Below are 19340 nucleotides of genomic sequence, written 5' to 3'. Positions count from 1 at the left end.
ACTTTTTCAAGTAATTGAATATCCCACTGAGGCGAACAATGAGCCAGCAGGTATCTCCCTGCTCTTTTTTCTTGGGCCATTCTTGCACTCTTCGTTGTCCGACTTCTGAGTTTAAAAGCTGTCAATTGAGCTACGGGGCTGTCCAGTGTCCACCAGGTTGAAGCACAAAGATGGGTACTTTTTCGAACATTTAAAGATAGTACATTGATTAGGCTTTATAGGAAAATGTTTACAGCGTAAGTAAATCTACAGTAGGAGTGGGCTTGGGATGTGCACTTGGGGACTGCTAGAGAATAACTTCTAAGTCTAAAACGATTGAATATCCATTGGGAGGGGGTCATGCGTCTAAGGGCTGGGACTGTGCGTCTGCGACTTCTGCCAGTTACTGCAGCGTGCTCTGGGGCGGAGTCAGAGGCGTCCATGTATCGGCGCTGACCGCAGTGACCACTGAAGTGGGAACAGCCGTTGGAATGGCACTGGCGCTGGCCACGGCTGCGCCCCTGTCCACAGAGTGATGATCCAAGGCGACGGAGGACTCCAGCTTAATGTCGTTGTGCTTCAGACTGGAGCCGGAACACTCCAGGGTGATCACCGAGCTGTGCTCATCGCTCGGCTTGTACAACTCCGACTGCGGATCGTCCAGCGCCTTCGAAACGTCCACGGGCTCCAGGGGGTGAGAGGCGTAGCTGTAAGCAGAACGCGATTCGAGACGGGAATCATTGATAGCTACTTTAGCGATAAGTGGATCAAGTTCCCAGTGGATAGAGCCCCCACACCTACCCAATCTCCAGCGGAATGTACTCTGGCTGGTAGTAGGCGGCCGCTGCTGCATTCTGGTACAGCCCGTACTCTGCCCCGGATCCGTTGTGCCATCCGCCCGTGGGGTAGCTGAGCGCCGACGGAGCATTCAGCACGTTCGTGTACAGCTGGTGGGTGGGCGAGGTGGGCGTGGGATGGTACACCTGATGCGTGCCTCCGTACGCCGTCTGGGAGGAGCCAACGCCCGTGGCCCCCACACCGCTGCCGTATAGGTCCGTCTGTCCCATGTTGTACTGGTGGCCGTGCGGCGTCAGATGGTGGATGGTGTAGCTGGGCGAGGGTGTCGTGTAGCTCGGCGATCCGTTCGTCGGCGATGGCGAGTTGTGCGTGGCTAGAAGGAGAAAGGAGCGAGAGGTAATGTCACTCCCCTGGACAGGGACGGGGACAGGGACTACACTCACAGATGGTGCTGCGACTGCTGCTGCAGACGTTCATGGGCATGGGGCCGGGCACGCTTGAGGCGTTCCAGTAATTGCCATTGCTCTGCCAACTGCCGGGATAGGAGAACACCGAGGCCGTGGGACTGGCCTCCACGGGTACTGGCATGAAGCCCGACTGCGAGTAGGCGCTGCCGTAGCATCCAACGCCTCCTCCAGCTCCGCTGCTGCTGCTGACGCTGGTGCTCACCGATCCCGGCACCGTCGACTGCATGCTGGTGGGTGTTTGCGGGGCCGATGGTGGCTGTGGCGATGAGGAGGAGGGATTGCCGGCGCTGCCATTCGATCCAGAGCCCGATCCCGAGACGACTCGTGGCCTGCTGTAGGGCGTGCTGCGGGTGGTGGGTGCCACACCGGGCCGGGATAGCGAGCGTCCATAGCGATCACAGCTGGATCCCGACGTGGCTGCCGACGACACTGTGCTGGCGCCCACCAGGCTGTGGCTCTGCCCAAGGGACAACGGTGGTGGGGCAGCCACTGCGGCGGCAGCAGCGGCGGCGGCGTAGTGTGTGGGCGGAGGGATCAGCCAGCCGTAGTGGGTGTCGTGCGGATACAGCGTGTCCGGCCGTTCTTTGGCATCGAGGAAGGCCTTGGCGAAGGGATTGTACTTGATCTTGAGCGAGGTCACCTCCTCGTTCTGGTATGCCGTCACAGCGATGAACTGCGTCTCCGGGAAGGGGTAGGTCACCACATGCCGCTGCTCGGAGCCCACCCGCACCAGATGCACCCTCGGCTCGTACTTGTGCAGGGAGTTCAGCATTATCTGCGAAGATAAAGCAATTTTACATTATGAGCTCTAGATCTCGAGGAGAAAATGAGTTACTGATCACTCACCTGGCCGTTGCCGTTGGTCTTGTTTGTCAGCTTGACCTTGGCAAAGGAAATGGGCTCCTTCATCCAGTGTGCCCCGAAATTGGGTGACTCGGGATGTACGTAGATGGGATTCGAGGGAGGCACCTCCGCCTTGCCGCCGGGCACCTGTCAGACACAATGTGATGATAATTAGCTGGACGAAAGACACGAAATTTAAATGCTTACCCATTCGCCGTTGACGTACTTCCAGCGGTGCGAATCCACTTGGACAAATTCCAGCAGAACCGTGTACATGGCCGCCGGGTCCAGGCCCGAGGCGCTGATCTTCACCACCGGGAACATGCGTCTGCATTGTCAAACAGATGAAGCAGCAATTAGTGATTAAAACAGTTATGCAACAGAGAGTTAAGCCCCCAGTCTCCACAGTCTCCACAGTCTCTAGTGCGTTCCGATCCGATCCAAACCGATCTATGGGGCTGCGAGTGCGAGTGCGACTGCGTCTCGGGTAAATATTGAAACGGCCATGCGCGGCGTCCATGCGCGCTCTGTTCCACAACAATTAGTACAAGATGGCGGCTGTTGCCGGGCCATGCTAATTAGCACCTGACCAGGCCAGGCCAGGCCAGGCAAGGCCCGCCTCCCTCCACATATTCTAAGCGCACAGAGCCACAGCGACTGTACGCGTCCGTAAATTGGTAAATATTTTGAAGTAGAGAAAAGTATGTAACCCGCACACGAGTCTGCGTCCCTCTCCAGGCAGCAGCGAAACGTTACCGCTTCATTATGACCCGTCGCAAACAGCGCCAAATGGAAAACCATTGCAACAGGAACAGCAACAGCAACAGCAACAGCAACAAAAAACAGACACACACAAAAAACAAAAGCTCCAAAACCCATTGCCAATTTGCATTGGAAAACCAGTTAGCACATTCGCGAGAGGTGGTAGGAGCGGGTCTCTCGGTGACTCACTTACCTGCCGTTCTTGGTGACGATCATCTCGTTGGTGAGATTCTGGAAGCGCAGCCAGAGCTCGCGATCATCGAGTGAGACGCGCAGATTGCGATCCAGCTCGCTGGGGCTGCCCGGAGCTGCCCGGCCACTGCCGCTGGGCCCAGAGGCAACCGCCACCACGCCACCTCCTCCGCCGCCGTGCACCTGTCCGTGCCCGTGTCCATGTACGTGCGCCTGTCCATGTCCATTGTGATTGTGGGCCACATGCTGCGGCGATCCAGCCCCGCCGCCTGCCGCCACATTGCCACTGAGTCCGGTAGTTGGATCCACGGCGGACAAGATGTGCGATGTGGTCATGTCAGCTGTGGCAACCGAAAAACAGAACAAAAATGTTAGCTAAACGAGAAATAAAATTGCACAAAGAATAGTATGAGCCTTAAATTTACTTCGATTAATCCCATTCGTTGTGGTATTCTGGAAGACTGGGGAGTACGAGTGTGCACAATCATCTCATGGACAGTGTGCACGGGGCATTACATCAAAGCCATTTCACCCGACTGGCCGACGAAGTGTCGGCTTTATGCGTTTACAGCACTATCCCAGGAGCATTAGAAGAATGCTCCTCCAGCTCCTCTCTGTTGTCGGCTTTTAATTATATTGCACACTTTAGCCATGCCATGCCTGGGACTGGTACTCAGACTGGGACTGAGAGTGGAACTGGGATTGGGATTGAGTTTGAGTTTGACTCTCAGACTACGGTGCACAGTACGACTGATGCTGAGACTGATGCTGGCTGGCCATAAACAACGGGCACCCTTTTTATTTATGGCCGCGGCAACAAACACCTCTGTTTGCGTCGCTGACGGGGTCTTGGTCGGGGCAGGGGCCAGGGGCCAGGGTCAGAGTCTTTTTTTGCTCTCTGCGGAAGAGGTCTCCCTTCAGATCTGGTCGGACGACTCCAGTGATGTCTAAATTCTGACCGAAAGTGTTTCTCGCAATGTTTTGTAATCATAAATTAACAAAATGTATTAATTGTTTTGTGTTTGTGTTTTTATTGGACCGAACCGATGGATTGGATGCTGAATGCCGACGGTGCGGCGTTCCCATTTCTAGGATTTCTTTATGGCCCGCCCTCTCCCCAGCCGACCCACACACACGGGATGGCTTTTGTTCTTGCTTGGGATGTAAAATTTGATTTATTGAAAAGTGTTTTGATCATCTTCAGTCATACGCATGAATTTTTGTATGTGGAACGAGGGAGAACCAACTGCTGCTGCGTTGTCAGACATTTAATTTGAAGGTGTCACCCGAACAGGTTGCCCTCGGGGCTCCAAGGTGATATACACATAAAATCAATTGTACAATCAATCAGCCAAATCCCTGCTAAAAAGGCAAATCAATCAAAAGAGTGTCTCTTAAGCCTCTTTAAGCTGAAACCACTCCATTCCGTTGCAAAGATTAAATAATATTACACTCCACTCGACCTGTTGGTTTATTTTGTTTTAATTCCATTGTTGCGGTTGCTTGTGGGTTTACTTGAATGCTCTTTGCTGCTGACTGAATTCAATTAAATTGATTTTAAAGTACACAATTATTTGCATTTTCCTGCAATGCACTGCCACAATAAGGCATTGGGATTATTTTCACCCAATTTGTTGGATGTTTTCTCATGTGGCAGATATGTACTTAGAAGACCTCATAAAAATGCACTCTTCATCGTTGTCCGGGTGTCGCTGGGTCCCCCGTACCCACTCGTATTTGTGTTCCACATCGATCCACACCAATCCACCATCTCCAGCGGCTGCTCCATGGCATCGCATCGCCAAGCTTAATGAAAAGCTGTTTTTGTGTGTTGTGTTGTCTCCTCGTGTATCTGTGTGTGTCTGTGTGTTTGGCTATGGCTGTGTGTGTGTGTTTTGCGTGGCTATATACTCGTACTTCTATACTTCGACTCTTGATGGCTGCCATGACGGGTTGACTCGAGTTGAGGTTTGTATCGCATCGGACTCTTCCCCATCCACTTTGTTGTTGCTGGCTTTTGTTGATTTTGAATGATTTCGTGACTTTGATATTTACTCAGACTCTTTGAAAGTTTTTTTCTTCTTTTTTCTCTCTTTTATTTCCTTTGGTCTTGCGTATGAAATATGCGCCGCTAGAAAAAATCGAACCAAACCTTTTGTAATATGGCAATGGCGTACTGGCGATGTGGCCTAGAGGCCACACATCAAACGAATCTTATGACTGGCACACACTGAGCAAAAAGCCCATATAGAAAGTTTCGATTCACGTAAAACCACTACGAATTATCTAGCAATCAAAGAAGAATTCAGAGAAGGTGTCTGATTTATATAATTTTTCTCTGAGTTGTGTGGAGGTTATTCAATCAAGTGCCGTCTGCTTAAATATTATTAATAAAATATTCCAACCTATCAACCTGCCACATATCTGCACCTGAACAGACCCAGCCTAAACCTAGCCTCGGTATTCGCGATGGAGCACCCTTTGCTTCCGATTCTATCAATGTTATGGCATTGCCTGAACATAGTTTCATTCATGCGGCTTCCCAATTTGCACAAGGATTACGATTTGGGTGCTTTTCACACCTGCTAAGGATCGAGGCGGGTGGCGAGAAGTGTCATTGGCCGCTGGTAGTAGCTTATCGGGGGGCGATTAAGTCAAATTTGCGCTAAATTTCACACACCACTTGGCATGAAAATAAACCAAATTTAGACTTGGGCCCTGGCCGTGATCTTGCCCCTGCCCCAGCAGCGTCCTGCTGCTGTCCTGCTGCCGTTCTGCTCCTGTTTCTGTTTCTGGGCCAAAGGAACTCGAGGTGTCACTTTAGGCAGTCGCTTGGCTGGGGGCGTGTGTCGCACTTTTGATTTCTGCACACAGCCAGAGCCAGAGCCGGAAAGTGTGATGGCGCCGCCGGACAAACGGACGGACGCACTTTATGAGAGGTGTACTAAAATTTTGTACAAACTGTAATTAATTAGTGAGCATTTGTCAAGTACTAAACGGGGCCTGGGGCCTCTTGTGGCGGCGCGGGGGCGCAGTGGGGCCGGCTTCCTGGGGTCGGTTTATGGGAATCTGTTTTTTTTTCGATTTGCATTTAATAGGATAATTTTCACATGCGTCGTAATTGGCTGCTTGATCTAAAGCGTGCCATATTCGACCATCTACGGGTGTGGTGCCGGCGGCCTACCATCTCTGTCTGGCCTGCGAATTCTTATGTTCCTACTAATTTGCGTGTGAACATCGGCTGTGCTGCTGTTTTATGTCATTAGAGATATTATTAGGATTGTTAAGAGATCGTTTTTGTCGCTGGCCCGCGTCTTGCCGGCACTTCTTCTTCGGCCAAGTGTCAAAATCTGTGAATATTGTGATTAGCTTCGACGCTTTTGGGCTTTTGTTTAGATTTAGCATTTGATTTTCACACGTTCGTTTCAATAGACTTGCCAATTCGTTAATCGAGTACAGTTATGAGTGCAGGCCAGAATGAGAACGCACAGTCTTAGCCTCTTCGATCTTTAATCTGATTTTTAATAAACACAACTATCCATCGATAGAACAGCTTTTGGCCATGGTAATGATCAACGAATTAACCAATCTTTATGCGCAATTCCCTTTTGAAGGGAACGTTGCTTTCGTTTATTAGATTATGAACTATTTTTGCTGTTAACTCGTTTTATATTTATAATTTCTTGGGTTAATCGAATTTGAGTAAAATATCGCTTGCCGAGATTGGGCTATTTCTTGGTCATTTTTTTAAGTGGACAATAATGTGCAATGGAATTTGTGTAAGAACTTTGTTCATAAATAAAACATGTGTCTTAACGTGAAATAATTATCTTTTCTCTTTTCTCATAAGTTGTCACATAAAATTCAATGATATTATATGAAAACTGTGATGAAAATACAGGTTGGAATAGCTTTTAGATAAATCCTAATAGTCTGAGATTAAAAATAATGTATCCCTGTTGAAATGAGTACTTGAAATATATAAAAAAACTAATTTCCAAGGAACGTATTTCGGTGCAAGCTTTCAAAACTATTTCCATATCTTTCAAAGCGATCTTAGCCGCCCCACAAACTGATATCCTTTCCTATTGCATATGACTTTGGGATCCACTTACATATTTGTGTACTCGCAAAGAGTGCTCCCGCCTTTGTCCGGCGTATCGGCTGTAATCCCGTGGAGAAGCTCTCGTTGAAGTTTGTCAAGCTTTCGGATCGCGCACAAAGACACTTTCACAAAGATCTGGTCAGATCCTTCTCCGTATCGTTATCAGTTTCGCTGGGATCGGCGGAGAGGAGGACATGCAGCCGAGATTGCCGAGTATAGCGCGTTTCTTGCTTTATTTCTATTTTTTGCTTTGCGTTTCGAGTCGCCGAGTTTCGAGTTTTTCGCCGCCGAGCGTGTGTTTGCGTTGCCACCGTTCCCGAGCTAATGATCGACGATCGGTGCTAATTTGTTCCACCATCACAAGCCGCGCTCGCTTCCTCTATTGCTTTGGGCCATGTTCGGCCGTGATTCTGTCTACTCTCTCTTCGGCCATAGAGCCGTCCCGCTCTGGCCTGCGCTTTGGCCGAACCTCGCTCGGACCCTCGTTCGCCGCTAGGCCACACCTCTAACAGGTAAGCGCGCTGCGCGGCATCTCGCGTCTCGCTCGTGTCTGCGGGTCTGCGGCCATCGCTGGGGACCCTGGCAACAGGTACGCTTCTAGCCAGCAGGTTTTGGCCATATCATTCGGGACGAGTCGCTGGCCCTGTGCAGCGGCCAAGTCCTAGCTTGGATTCCCCAGCCCGAAGGAGCTGTCTGGATCTGCATTGCATGCGCCAATAATTAAGTGAAACGTGTTTCAAATGCGCACCAAGAGCGAAAGAGAAAGAGAAACAGCAGAGTACAGAGATCAGAGAGGAGAGAGGAGATCGCCAAGGATGGAGTGGGGGACACGCAAATGCCCTCTGACGGGGCTAACTGGAGTTGCTGTCCGACTGGCGACTGCCGACTGGCTTTGATTTGTTTAGACGCTCGTTTTGTGTGTGTTTTGTTTGCGCAACCAATTAAAACTTTGTATTTTTTCCATGGGTGTCTGTTTGCTGTGGACCTGCGTCTCGGCGCGAGGTCCGTTCCGTCCCAAACGGGTTTAGCGGTCGTTCGGAGCGGAGCGGAGTTATTTCGTTGAATTTTCAGCTGAATTTCGAGTTGTAAACACTTGACCGCGTACATCAGCTTGTGTATGTGGCCAAAATATATATGAAAAGTGATGGCCAAGGGGCGGAGTTGGAGGCTGTTGGGCTGTGCGTGACCAGTCGCGGTTGAACGAGCTTTTTGCATAGGAATCGGAATCGGGTGATGAGGCTAAGACTCAAGCAAATACACAAAAATATTTAGTATTGTATATACTCGTAGTAGAGGCAACAAATAATGACTGTACTCTGCCACATATCACTTAATTTCTAGGGGATACCGCTTTAGTCATTGGAGAACAGTTAAATAATATTTTGACTGTATTTGCTTCCATTTTGAACATTGATTCTATGGATTCTAGAACCACATGATTTGGCCCAAGACAATCAGAATGGGTTCACAATTTCCCATGACTGCCTTGGAGGCAATCAGTCAAAACAGATCTTAACAAATACGTCTTATTCCTCTGCTCGTTTTTCGCTTAATTCGAGTGCTAATTGAACCCGATATTACAGACAACAAATTTGGATGTTGTCTCTCAGCGATCGCAGGAAAGAGAGCAGTTACAATTCGATTCGATTCGCGTCAATGGGGAATTAGTTTAATAAATATTCATAACATATTTTCATTGCTTCAACTATGAGTATTTATAGCTTTTTCGTGGTTTCGGAGCATCACGCGCCGCTCCCAGACGAACTTTTGTGAGTACACTCCACAGCGGATTGTATTCCATTTAAGAGTTGGGCTGGAGATGGTCTGGGAATGGTAAAAAGTTGGGCATTCTGCGGCGCTGAAAGACAAACAGCACACACTCAAATGTGGCTATCGATTTGGGGTCTACAACAGCCCGCGGCGAGCGAGTAAATGGGAAAAATCAACAGACTCCGAAGTTCAATAAAATACATGAAAATGGGGGGGAATGGGAATTGTATCTGACAGATAGATACACAAGTGAATCGAAATGAATACACTCACGAATGTACATATGTAGTTGTCGCACCCGTGACGGGTACCTTCTTGGCCCGCCATTCATTAAAGCGATCGCGGGTGCGGGTGCGGGTGCGGCGCGGCACTTTCATTAAGAGCCCCGTCCGGACAGCGGAGGATCGCTCGGTATTACGCGGAAATGCAGCAACAGTTTCCACAACCCTTTCCGGGAGCGCGACCTTGCCCTAAATACTCACCGCACGGGCATTGTAGCGGCGTTTTGTGCCATCCTTTATGGCCCATCCTTGCGTCCTTTCTGCGCGTGTTTGCAAACAATTCGATTTTATGGCCGCCTAAGCGAATTTCCCCGCCTCAATTAGGCCGTTGTAAACACATAAACTCGAACACGCGAGAGCCCGAATGGTCTGCCGGTTTGCACAGGACACGCAAATACATCCTTTGCCGCGGAACAGGGCCATTAGCCGGCGGAAAATCCAAGTTCTACGTCCAAGGCGATGCGAATGCAACCCACACAGCCAGATAGAGTTCGTGTTTGAAGTCTTTCGTTAGCTCGGCCGCTCTTCGCTCGCCCTCCCATCCGATGGGCCCTCGCGCAGCCCTGGTGCCGGCCGGGGCCTGGCCGTCGCTGCCGCCGCCGCCGCCGCCGCTATGTTTGCCCCGCCTCGAAAGCAGACCCAAACCCCAGACCCATTTGCATATGGCCTGGCCCAGAGCTGGCTTAAGTGTGTTTGCCCGGCCCGGGCCCGAAACGCTCTTGTTTGCTCTGGGCCATCGCCATCGCTTTATTTACGGCCATGCCATAGACATCGCCATCGAATGTGGGCTGCGCGGTGTGCTGCTCATCTTCTGGCTGCAGGATTTCCATGGAAATGGCTAGCTTAAAGCTCGCCCAATGCTTGCCCGGGGAATGGTGTTACTTGGCAAACAGCAGCTGGCAAAACAAAGTCAACTTTGAAACGTCTAAACGAGTATTAAAATATGTGAAAAAGTGTACTTTGCATAATTGCTCGATTTGTGGATACAAATGTAGATACAATAATCTGTAGATTTCCTTGGCTTTCCATTCAAACTCGTTGAGAATTCCAATTTGAAACGAAACAGTGGAAATTCAACGATTTACAATGCGTCGCCTTTCCTTTGCGCTGTTGAAGCCCCTCAATGTGCGCCGCCTTCATGGAACTGCAGCGTTGAGCGGCTGCCAGGAGGATTACGCCATGAAGGACCACAAGTACGATGCCATCGTGATTGGAGCTGGTGGGGCTGGCATGCGCGCTGGCTTCGGGCTGGCCGAGAAGGGCTTCAAGACGGCAATGATCTCGAAGCTGTTCCCCACACGCTCCCACACGGTGGCCGCCCAGGGCGGAGTGAATGCGGCACTGAGCAACATGGACAAGGACGACTGGAAGTTCCACTTCTACGACACGGTCAAGGGCAGCGACTGGCTGGGCGACCAGAACGCCATCCACTACATGTGCCGCGAGGCGGAGAACGCTGTCTACGAGCTGGATCAGTACGGGATGCCCTTCTCCCGCAAGCAGGACGGAAAGATCTACCAGCGTCCCTTTGGTGGCCAGACCCTTGGCTACGGCAAGGGCGGTGTGGCGCGTCGCGCCTGCGCCGTGGCCGATCGCACGGGCCACGCCCTCATCCACACGCTGTACGGGCAGACGGTCAAGTACGCCGATCTGTGCCACTACTTCATCGACTACTTCGTGCTGGACCTGATCATGGTGGCGGGACGCTGTGCTGGCTGCCTGGCCTGGAAGCTGGACGACGGCACCATGCACCGCTTCCTGGCCAACAACACGGTGGTGGCGGCCGGCGGCTGCGGCCGTGTCTACTTCTCCACCACAGCGGGACACACCTGCACGGGCGATGGCAATGCCTGGATATCGCGCCAGAAGCTGCCGCTCCAGGACATGGAATTCGTTCAGTTCCATCCCACTGGCATGTACGGCGCCGGCTGCCTGATCACCGAGGGTGTGCGTGGCGAGGGCGGGTTCTTCTTGAACTCCAAGGGAGAGCGCTTCATGGAGCGCTATGCGCCCACCGCCAAGGATCTCGCCTCCCGCGACGTGGTGGCTCGGGCCATGACCATGGAGGTGCTGGCCGGCAATGGCTGTGGCCCGCTGAAGGATCACGTCCATCTGCAGCTGCACCACATCGATCCCAAGATCATACACGAGCGCCTGCCGGGCATTGTGGTCACGGCCAAGATATTCGCCAAGGTGGACGTGACCAAGGAGCCGGTGCCAGTACTTCCCACAGTCCACTACAACATGGGCGGCATTCCCACGGACTTTATGGGCCGTGTGGTGACCCTCGACAAGGAGGGCAAGGAGCAGCCCATTCAGGGTCTCTACGCCTGTGGCGAGACTTCCTGCGCGTCCGTCCACGGCGCCAATCGACTGGGCGCCAATTCCCTACTCGATTTGATCGTATTTGGGCGCTCGTGTGCCCTGGCCATTGCGGCCAACAGCTGTCCGGGCGAGACGCCGCCGGACGTGGACGACAAGGCCACCGAGGAGACGCTGGACAACTTCAAGAAGCTTCGCTGTGCCGACGGCAAGTCGACCACCGCCGTGCTCCGCATGGAACTGCAGCGCACGATGACCGGACACGCGGCCGTCTTCCGCGAGGGGAAGCTGCTGAAGGAGGGGCTGCTGAAGGTGGCCGATCTGTGCCAGCGGTTCAAGGAAGTGAAGGTCGTGGACCGCAGCATGGTGTGGAACACGGACCTGGTCGAGACGCTCGAACTCCAGAATATGCTGGCCAATGCGGTGCACATCATCACCGCCATGGAGAACCGCAAGGAGTCGCGTGGCTCCCATTCCCGCGAGGATTTCAAGGTGCGCCTGGATGAGTACGACTACGCCAAGCCCTTGGAGGGGCAGAAAAAGAAGAAACTGGAGGAACACTGGCGCAAGCACACTCTCACCTTTGCCCAGGGAGACGAGAGATGCGCCACCATCAAGTACCGCGAGGTCATCGACAAAACACTCGACGATACGCTGGCCTCGATACCGCCGGCACCACGCACCTATTAATACTACAGTCACTCATTTTACACACATTTTCCACACATTTCTTCTCTTTCTTTGTTCAATTAAAACATTTTGCATTTAATTTGAAATAAATGTCATGCCAATGGATAACTTCGTTAGGGATTCAGCCAAAGATCCACGGGCAGAATCTTCTTACCAGTTCCATGCCCAAGTTGCGGATTCTCTGCCAGACAACCAGATTCTGTCGCTGACTGCTGCAGATGCCTGCAAGTAAATAATTACCCCCCGAAGGAGCCACGCCTACTTGTTGGGTGATGATTTCTGAGTACACAACACAGCTGCAGGCAGCAAATTAATGCTTTGGAATTATGTAAATATTTTCCATAACTTATAGTCAGAATTAAGCTACGCATTTTATAGGAATTCTGGCATTTAATGAATGTTAAACTCTTTCCACTATTTTATACTTTTTTTCCAACTATTTGACATCCTTGTGGGACAACATTTGTTTTGGAACAAGTTTAAAAAAGCTTTTGGCCAACTAATATTGTGACCACAACTGTACGAGTGTCTGTGCAGGAGGATCCTAGAACGGCAGGAGCAGGAGTCTCCCCGTAATGACCACAATAAATTATATTCATTTAGGGGTATTTAGCATAGAGAAAAAGCCGAGTGCCGGTGCCGGTGCCTGGCCTCGCCTGGTAAAGAAATAATTTATGGCTGTTGAAAACTTAACATGTTCATTTGGCCACATGTGGGTGGAATGAATGGAAAGAGATGGGATGGAATGCCCCAATAATAATGGCGCTTGTTACGGCTTATGCATGTGTGTGTGTGTGTGTGTGTGCAGGACCGCACAATCACCCGTGCTGCTCGGCCTAGGAGCAACAAGAGGCTACAATCCCCATTAGGGGATCCGTCCTCATCCCTTCCAAGGACAGGCCCAAACTATTTCGTGTGGCATGCCCCACAATGGGGCAATGTGTGTGTGTACACAATTGTTGGCATTTCATTTTGTTGCTGCTGCCACCGACAGAAAGATTACAGTTGCATACACATTTGCCTGTGTTAAATTGTCCCACAACCAATACAAAGTGACCTTTTCATTTATTTTTATGATACTCCCTCTTCCTCCGCCCGCCCCCTGGCCACATGGTGCACGTTCCTTTGGTCATAAAAAATAGTTCTCGCAACTCAACCTTCCAGCGGGGGCCACAGCAAATGTCGTCTGCAGAGGCCCTAAAGAGGTTTACTGGGCATTTTTTCTGGGACTTTGAATCTGTTTATTCCAAGCTGACACTAATGGATGCAGATCTGTGGAATGGAAGCCAATGTTCAACCTGGAGAGAATTGCTGCATAAAATATATAAATACAATTCAGAATAATTTTATAACCCTGCATAATGTGATTATTGTTATATAAAGTAAATGAATTGTTGATACTTTCCTCAAATTGAATGCTGAATATTTCCATTATTAACCGTCACTCTATTCCTCGGGACTATCAGAACTTTGTACACTTTAAAGTCTGTCTCTTCTTGTAGAAAATATGTTGTTGCTCGACGTTTCTAAATGCAGTCTTTAAATAAGTTCCAAAAAGTATTCAGTGGTGAGAAGCAAAACTTGAAGTTCTGCTCAAAACTTTGTGGGTATCTCCTTGTATAATAAACTTTTCGTCTTGCTGGCTTCTGCTGGGGCTTTGGGTTCAAGTCGAGGTGCAGTGGCTCCCTCTTCACTTCAGCTTCAATTATTCCTTTAAATGATAAAAGGCTGGGCTCGTAAATTGAAGCATGTCTGTAATTATAAGGATTATGTATGGAGTAAATTGAAGAATTGACTGGCAATAGTTGCTCGGAAATCAGAGCATGTCTACCTCTTTCTCTCGAGAGACAACAAACCGAAACGGAGGAAATCTAATCTTTGTTTGGATATTTTATTATCCAATTTCGAGTGTCTGCCGCAGGGGCACAGACAGAGAGTCGGACCAACCAGCCACTGTTGTGGCTCCTTCCCCTGCACATCACAGCTCATGGCTTCTGTTTCTGTTTCTGCTTTTGCTCCTGCTTTTCCTTTGCCTTTTCCTTACATTTCACTTTTCCGCCATTGTTGCGGGTGCGGCGAGGAGCGGCAAGACCCTTCCACGTGCACTAAGGAGCAAAGTTTACTGGAGCTCTCGAAGTTGTTTCTGCACTTCATTGCAAAACAAAATGTTTCAGCTTAAGCCCCTGTCCTGCTCTGGCATTGCTCTTTCCCTCCCCTGAAGGGGTATAAAATACCAGAACCGAATGTGTGTTCCGCATGGCATTTGAAGTAACATCGAGTGTCTGGTCCAGGGTACTATTTTCGGGGAATGTGTGTTCCGTGGCCGGGGGCCTGTTGTATGTATGTTTCCTTTGACTCAATCAGTGGGCCACCTCATTCATATCCACATCATAATTTCCATTAGGATCGCTCTGGGCCTAAACCGAGTCAAAGGCACTCACTCCACTCTGGAAAATGCCTACAATTTCGGCATATTTCTCTACGGCTTGACCGCTTTTCCAACAAACTATTCCGAATATTCCAAACTGCAGTGTTTCCCATCCGTTTTGTTACTGTTTTGCTTGGTTTTCCGTATTGGTTTTCCCCCAGCCTGAACAGCAGCTGAAGCTGGGGACTGGGGTAGGGTCTGACAAAACTTTGGCTTGCATGAATTTGATTTATTATTAAATTATACACTCTGCTCTACACAACAAATAAAATTCACCTGTATTTCCATTTTATATGCTTTCAGGTACGTTCTGTTCGGGGGATTTCCATATGCAGTCCGTCGATTACGTGGGGTGGGGACACATGTACGTAAAATGTAATACCCAGTGTCTCTGTGAGTGTTTACAGACATTCATCTGCACATATGCTTCCTCGTAGACTGATGCACAAATCCAAAAACCGAATTTAGTGCATTTTCTGAATGGAAAATCAATTTCGCTCAAACAAGCCCGAAAGCATGCCATCGAAAAACAATTTATAAATATTTTCTATTTGAAGAGACGGCTGCTCGAAAGTATGCAAAGACTAGACATGCATATGCACATGGGGAAGTGTGGCAAGGTGCCGCAAGATGAGGCAAAGTGAGTGGCGCAACTCGCAAACAAATTAACAATCATTAAGTGAATTTCCATGCATATATTTGGTAGCTTTTGTGCGGCTACTTATTGGGATTCAAATGGAGAGTAAGCTGTGGCACTTATCACACAAACACCGTCAGAAAACCGTCAGCCAAAACACTGCAAACTCTCACGGAATAGTTTATAGGTTTTGTACCTTCTTCTCGCTGGCTTCTTTATTTATTTAAAACTTATTCTTACTCTACTCAACACGGAAAGTTTAAGAGTGGAGACACTCACATGCAGTTTAATTTTGAACACACTCCGAAAGGTGATGGTTAGAATGGGTTTATAAATTTCTGCACCTTCGTGTGGGGAGATGGATGGCTGCTGGAAGCACGAACCTTGTTGCAGCAGCTAGGGGAAAGCCCAGTAGTTCAGAAATCAAACAAGCCAGGAAGAGGCAGGGGAGGCGACTCGAAAGGTAAATTTGAATAGGCCGGCCGCCTTCCTGTTGTGTCGGACAACATTTGCCACCTGCCGGAAGGAGCTGCAGGAGCGGGTCGAGGTGGGACAAGAGTTCTGATGATTGCACCCACACTTCGAGTTGACACTATTGGAAAGGCATTGCATTTGCCTTGCTCTCAGAGTAGTCAAATGAGTTTTGCATAAACGACTGCCCCAGGAAGACACCAAGCAGCTTCCTAGCATACGAATCCTGGGACTGCTGGGAGCAACAAAAAATTCTCTCAATGCCCTGGCTGGGAATGCATAATTAAGAGCAAACACGAGAAATGAGCAAACGGTTCCAGACTATTCCTTCAACATTGTAGTCGCTCCCTGGCCCTCGTCCAAGTCTCATGTTCGACCCTCAACCACTCTGCCCTGGCACTGCCTCTGCCTGCGTCTTGCCCGGCAGTTCCTTGTCCTTCCTGGCCTGTCCAGGGAGTGGCTGCTGCCGTTTTTCAAATTAAAATGCGTTTAGCTTAAAGTACACGTTCTCATTTATCATTTTATTATGGCCAGGCGGTGTTTTTCTTGAGCTTTGCCGTTTGCTTTGGCTCTCTGAACTTTCCGATGCTACGTGCTGGCCAACGGGCCGCATGAGTAATGTGAGCACTTTGTGGCACACGGACACGAGCCAGAGCTACTTCCCATTGCACTGCTTTGACCAGTTGCAGCTGCCTTATTACACCCATGCAACCCATGCACCCGTGAACAAACACACACAACCAGGCAAATTTCCACAGCAGATTTCCATTAATGGTCCTTTTTCTGAGCAGGAAAAACAGCAACCAACCGCCAGCAATGATAGCTGCAACCAGAGGCAGTAGAAGCAACAGAAAGCAACTACATTTTGTTGCAATTTTGTTCTTCGTTTTTCGTTGGAGCGTTGTACTTGTTTGGGACCCTGGACCTGGTTTGCCTTCCCATTTATATTCATTTGTTTTGCGTTTTATTTACCCATCTCACCCGGAGCAACAGCAGCAGCAGCAGCAAATGTTCGGGTATGCATGCCACATTTTTGTATAATTTACCAGAGAGCCCGAGCCCGTGGGCGAAATTCCCACATTAGAAATGTGGGACCTCGACCAACATTATCGCCACCGAGAATGAACCTCAGCAGCAACCTAATTAATTGGCTATTGCTGGGGGTATTTAAAATTAGACGATTGAAATTCGGCATCTAAAAAGTGCTGCCTCTTGCCTCGAAATCAATTAGTGGGGAAGTGTTTCTTCTCCCAATTATTTATCTTCATCTGCCAGCGAACGAAGAGCGAAATGGTGCCAGTTCCACTGCTGACAGTGCGCTTGAATGATTGTCCGAAGAGCCAGAAAGTACTTAATGCAACGTTGTTAATTATTTGACAATACTTTTAAATGGGAAACTTTCGAAGGAAGCCCGTGATAGCGGACAGGCGGCAGGGAGTATTGCTAATTGCAGTTTGGCCACGGCAAGAAGCAACAAGCTGGCCCTCCCACTACAGTACGCGGGAGGAAGGGTCTTGGTTGGGTGCCGCCGTAATGTGGCCAAAGTAGTGCTGCCACTGGAGTATCGTGTCGTGTCGTTTTAGCCACCAAGTGGACGGAGAGCAAGGAGGAGGAGGAGCGTGGAGTGGCGGCTCCCGGGGGAAAAGTGCGCGCTTTGCCGTAAAAATGCTGTCGCTTTTCACAGCGTGAAAGGCGGACGATGTGGCAAGGGCGCCCGGATCCGGGGCAGGAAACTACTTTTAGTCCCTTTGAACCTGCGCCAGCTCCAGGCCCGAATACTTTTTGTGACATTTTTGCAGAAGGTTTTTTGCATTCGTGCAACTTTTTGTTGGCACTGCGGTTTCTGGGGCAAGCCAAACAGATATACAGGCGACGGCAAGTGGCAAAAGGGGGCCGAGGGGCGTGTCTTTAAGTTTGCCGGCTGCACGTTAATTTTGTTTGCTCGCGCGAAAAGTGTGAAAATTTATACTCATCTCCCGCGCGAGCTCTAATTTCCGCGTTGCCAGGACCCAGGATTCAGCAGGCAGCACCCGGGACCCAGGACTCGTGCGTGCATGGCACTCGTAAAAGTTTTCCTCGCAGCGGCGAAAAGTATGCAAATTATTGAGAAAGTTTTTCGCATTTTTCACAGAGCGACGGCTGCCTCGCCTGGGGATGGGGCTGCGGCTGGTGTGCTGCTGCCTGCCACATTTGACAATCTCCAAATGCCCCATTGCCACATCTTGCTGCAGGCACATCTTGCCCAAGTGCGTGCAGAAGTGGGCTAAATTATGTATGTATGCTCCTCGTGCCTCATGCCTCATGCCTCACACAGCCGGACCCAAGGCTGGACAGCGGCAAATGTAAGCATCCTTCTGGTCCTGCTCTGGTCCTGGCCTCGTACAGTTTGATGCCCTGCACTTGACACTCGCCCGAAACCAGGACCCGGGCCTGTGCCTGTCCCTCCGCTTTAGGTGTGTGTGGAGGCTTGCCCCGTCAAGGCCCTGCTGGGGCCCAATGCCCGAGCAATTTGTCAGTTCCGGCCATTCTCCACTCTCCATCACATCAGCCCGCCCCTTTTGCTGGGGAAATTATTATTTTGTTTAATGATTTGTGCTTGGTCTCGTAATTGAGCCAGGGAGGGGGATGCGATGGGATGTCATGTCGTACCCTCCTGCTCTTGACCCACAATGGCAGGATGGAAAAACGAAAACGAAAACGAAAAAGGAAAAGGAAAACTATCGCAACAAAGTTGCTGCCATTTTGTCCGTTGCTTTCCTTTGACCCCGCCCCTCCAGAGCTGAGGACACAAACCCATTCCAGCATGAAGAGTGGAAAATGGAAAATTCTATTTATAAATTTCACTGGCATCGAGAATATTTCGCAACAGTCGCTCGAGCTGAAAGTTCATTGTCAATTGATTCGCCAGTCGAGCGGGCTTGGTTGGGCCCCTGCCCAAGGACTGAACCCCCCGTGCATCCATTATTAATCGAAAGTATTTCGTTTGTGCAATTTTGAGCTTGGCCCGGAATTTTGTGACAGGAATTTTGTGTTCTCCTCTCTGCTGTCAGCTCGCTGCTCATATTTAGTTGGTGGAAGGAAAACCAACAGCAAACAGCAAGAAATGCTCCCCACTGCTGTTGAGAGAATTTCCAAATTAGTTTTCATATATGTATATGGAGGGGTGATTTCTGCAACGATTTACAAGCGAAGGATTTCAATTAATTGAATGCATAATTTCTAAAATAAAATAAAACATCAGCATCATTATGTGAACTTTCATGTACTCGAATACAAATACAAATTGCAGCTCATCGATGCATTAAACCAAAGCTCAATATGGCGTATAATTCAATTAAAAAGTAAATGCAGTCATAAACAATTGACAAGGGAATGGGAATGGGACATGGGGGGTGGGGCTACTGTCTGCTTAACTGTGGTTAAGCCCCAGCCATTAAACGAAAAAACTCGATAGAGAAAATTGTGGTAAAAACAAGAGACTTAATTTAAAATCGCTCGCTGCATAATTATTTTGTGTGTGGCATGCGACGAAATGAAATCCATTTATCAGCGAGATATTAAATGTGAAAATTCCATATTTCATGAAACAATAACC

General features: G+C 49.5%; 3 protein-coding genes across 5 annotated transcripts in view; 2 read left to right on the top strand and 1 right to left on the bottom strand.

The window, feature by feature from the left end:
* The window catches only part of LOC117893418 (putative dipeptidase CPSG_01350), a 71277-nt gene that overhangs the window by 2089 nt on the left and 49848 nt on the right, over positions 1-19340 (top strand). The gene's annotated exons all lie outside the window — the stretch shown is intronic.
* LOC117893419 (T-related protein) lies at positions 190-7482 on the bottom strand. 3 transcript variants are annotated; one of them, XM_034800032.1, is made up of 8 exons: positions 7173-7482; positions 4946-4957; positions 3043-3392; positions 2295-2415; positions 2091-2234; positions 1221-2019; positions 781-1150; positions 190-686 (listed from the first exon to the last, which is right to left on the bottom strand). In XM_034800032.1, the coding sequence occupies exons 3-8, from the start codon at positions 3375-3377 to the stop codon at positions 383-385; spliced, it is 2073 nt and encodes a 690-aa protein (XP_034655923.1). In that variant the 5' UTR covers positions 3378-3392; positions 4946-4957; positions 7173-7482; the 3' UTR covers positions 190-382. The 3 variants fall into 3 exon arrangements, with proteins under 3 accessions (XP_034655923.1, XP_034655924.1, XP_034655925.1); XM_034800034.1 differs by having other exon boundaries at positions 614-726; XM_034800033.1 differs by lacking the exon at positions 4946-4957 and having other exon boundaries at positions 3043-3382; positions 7157-7482.
* Positions 10261-12238, top strand: LOC117893420 (succinate dehydrogenase [ubiquinone] flavoprotein subunit, mitochondrial). The gene has a single exon (XM_034800035.1). It carries the CDS (start codon positions 10284-10286, stop codon positions 12207-12209), a length of 1926 nt encoding a protein of 641 aa, XP_034655926.1. The 5' UTR covers positions 10261-10283; the 3' UTR covers positions 12210-12238.

The sequence above is a fragment of the Drosophila subobscura genome, chromosome J (genome assembly GCF_008121235.1).
Source record: "Drosophila subobscura isolate 14011-0131.10 chromosome J, UCBerk_Dsub_1.0, whole genome shotgun sequence".
Taxonomy (NCBI): Eukaryota; Metazoa; Arthropoda; class Insecta; order Diptera; family Drosophilidae; genus Drosophila; species Drosophila subobscura.
The sequence above is the reverse complement of the archived record's forward strand: the minus strand, read 5'-3'. Positions and strand labels throughout refer to the sequence as shown.

Coding starts and splice junctions, on each gene's coding strand:
- LOC117893419 (XM_034800033.1), bottom strand. CDS start 3,377: ATGACCACATCGCACATCTTGTCCGCCGTGGATCCAACTACCGGACTC. Junction 2,235..2,294: donor AGTACGTCAACGGCGAATGG/GTAAGCATTTAA, acceptor TGTGTCTGACAG/GTGCCCGGCGGCAAGGCGGA. Junction 687..780: donor TACATTCCGCTGGAGATTGG/GTAGGTGTGGGG, acceptor TTCTGCTTACAG/CTACGCCTCTCACCCCCTGG.
- LOC117893420 (XM_034800035.1), top strand. CDS start 10,284: ATGCGTCGCCTTTCCTTTGCGCTGTTGAAGCCCCTCAATGTGCGCCGC.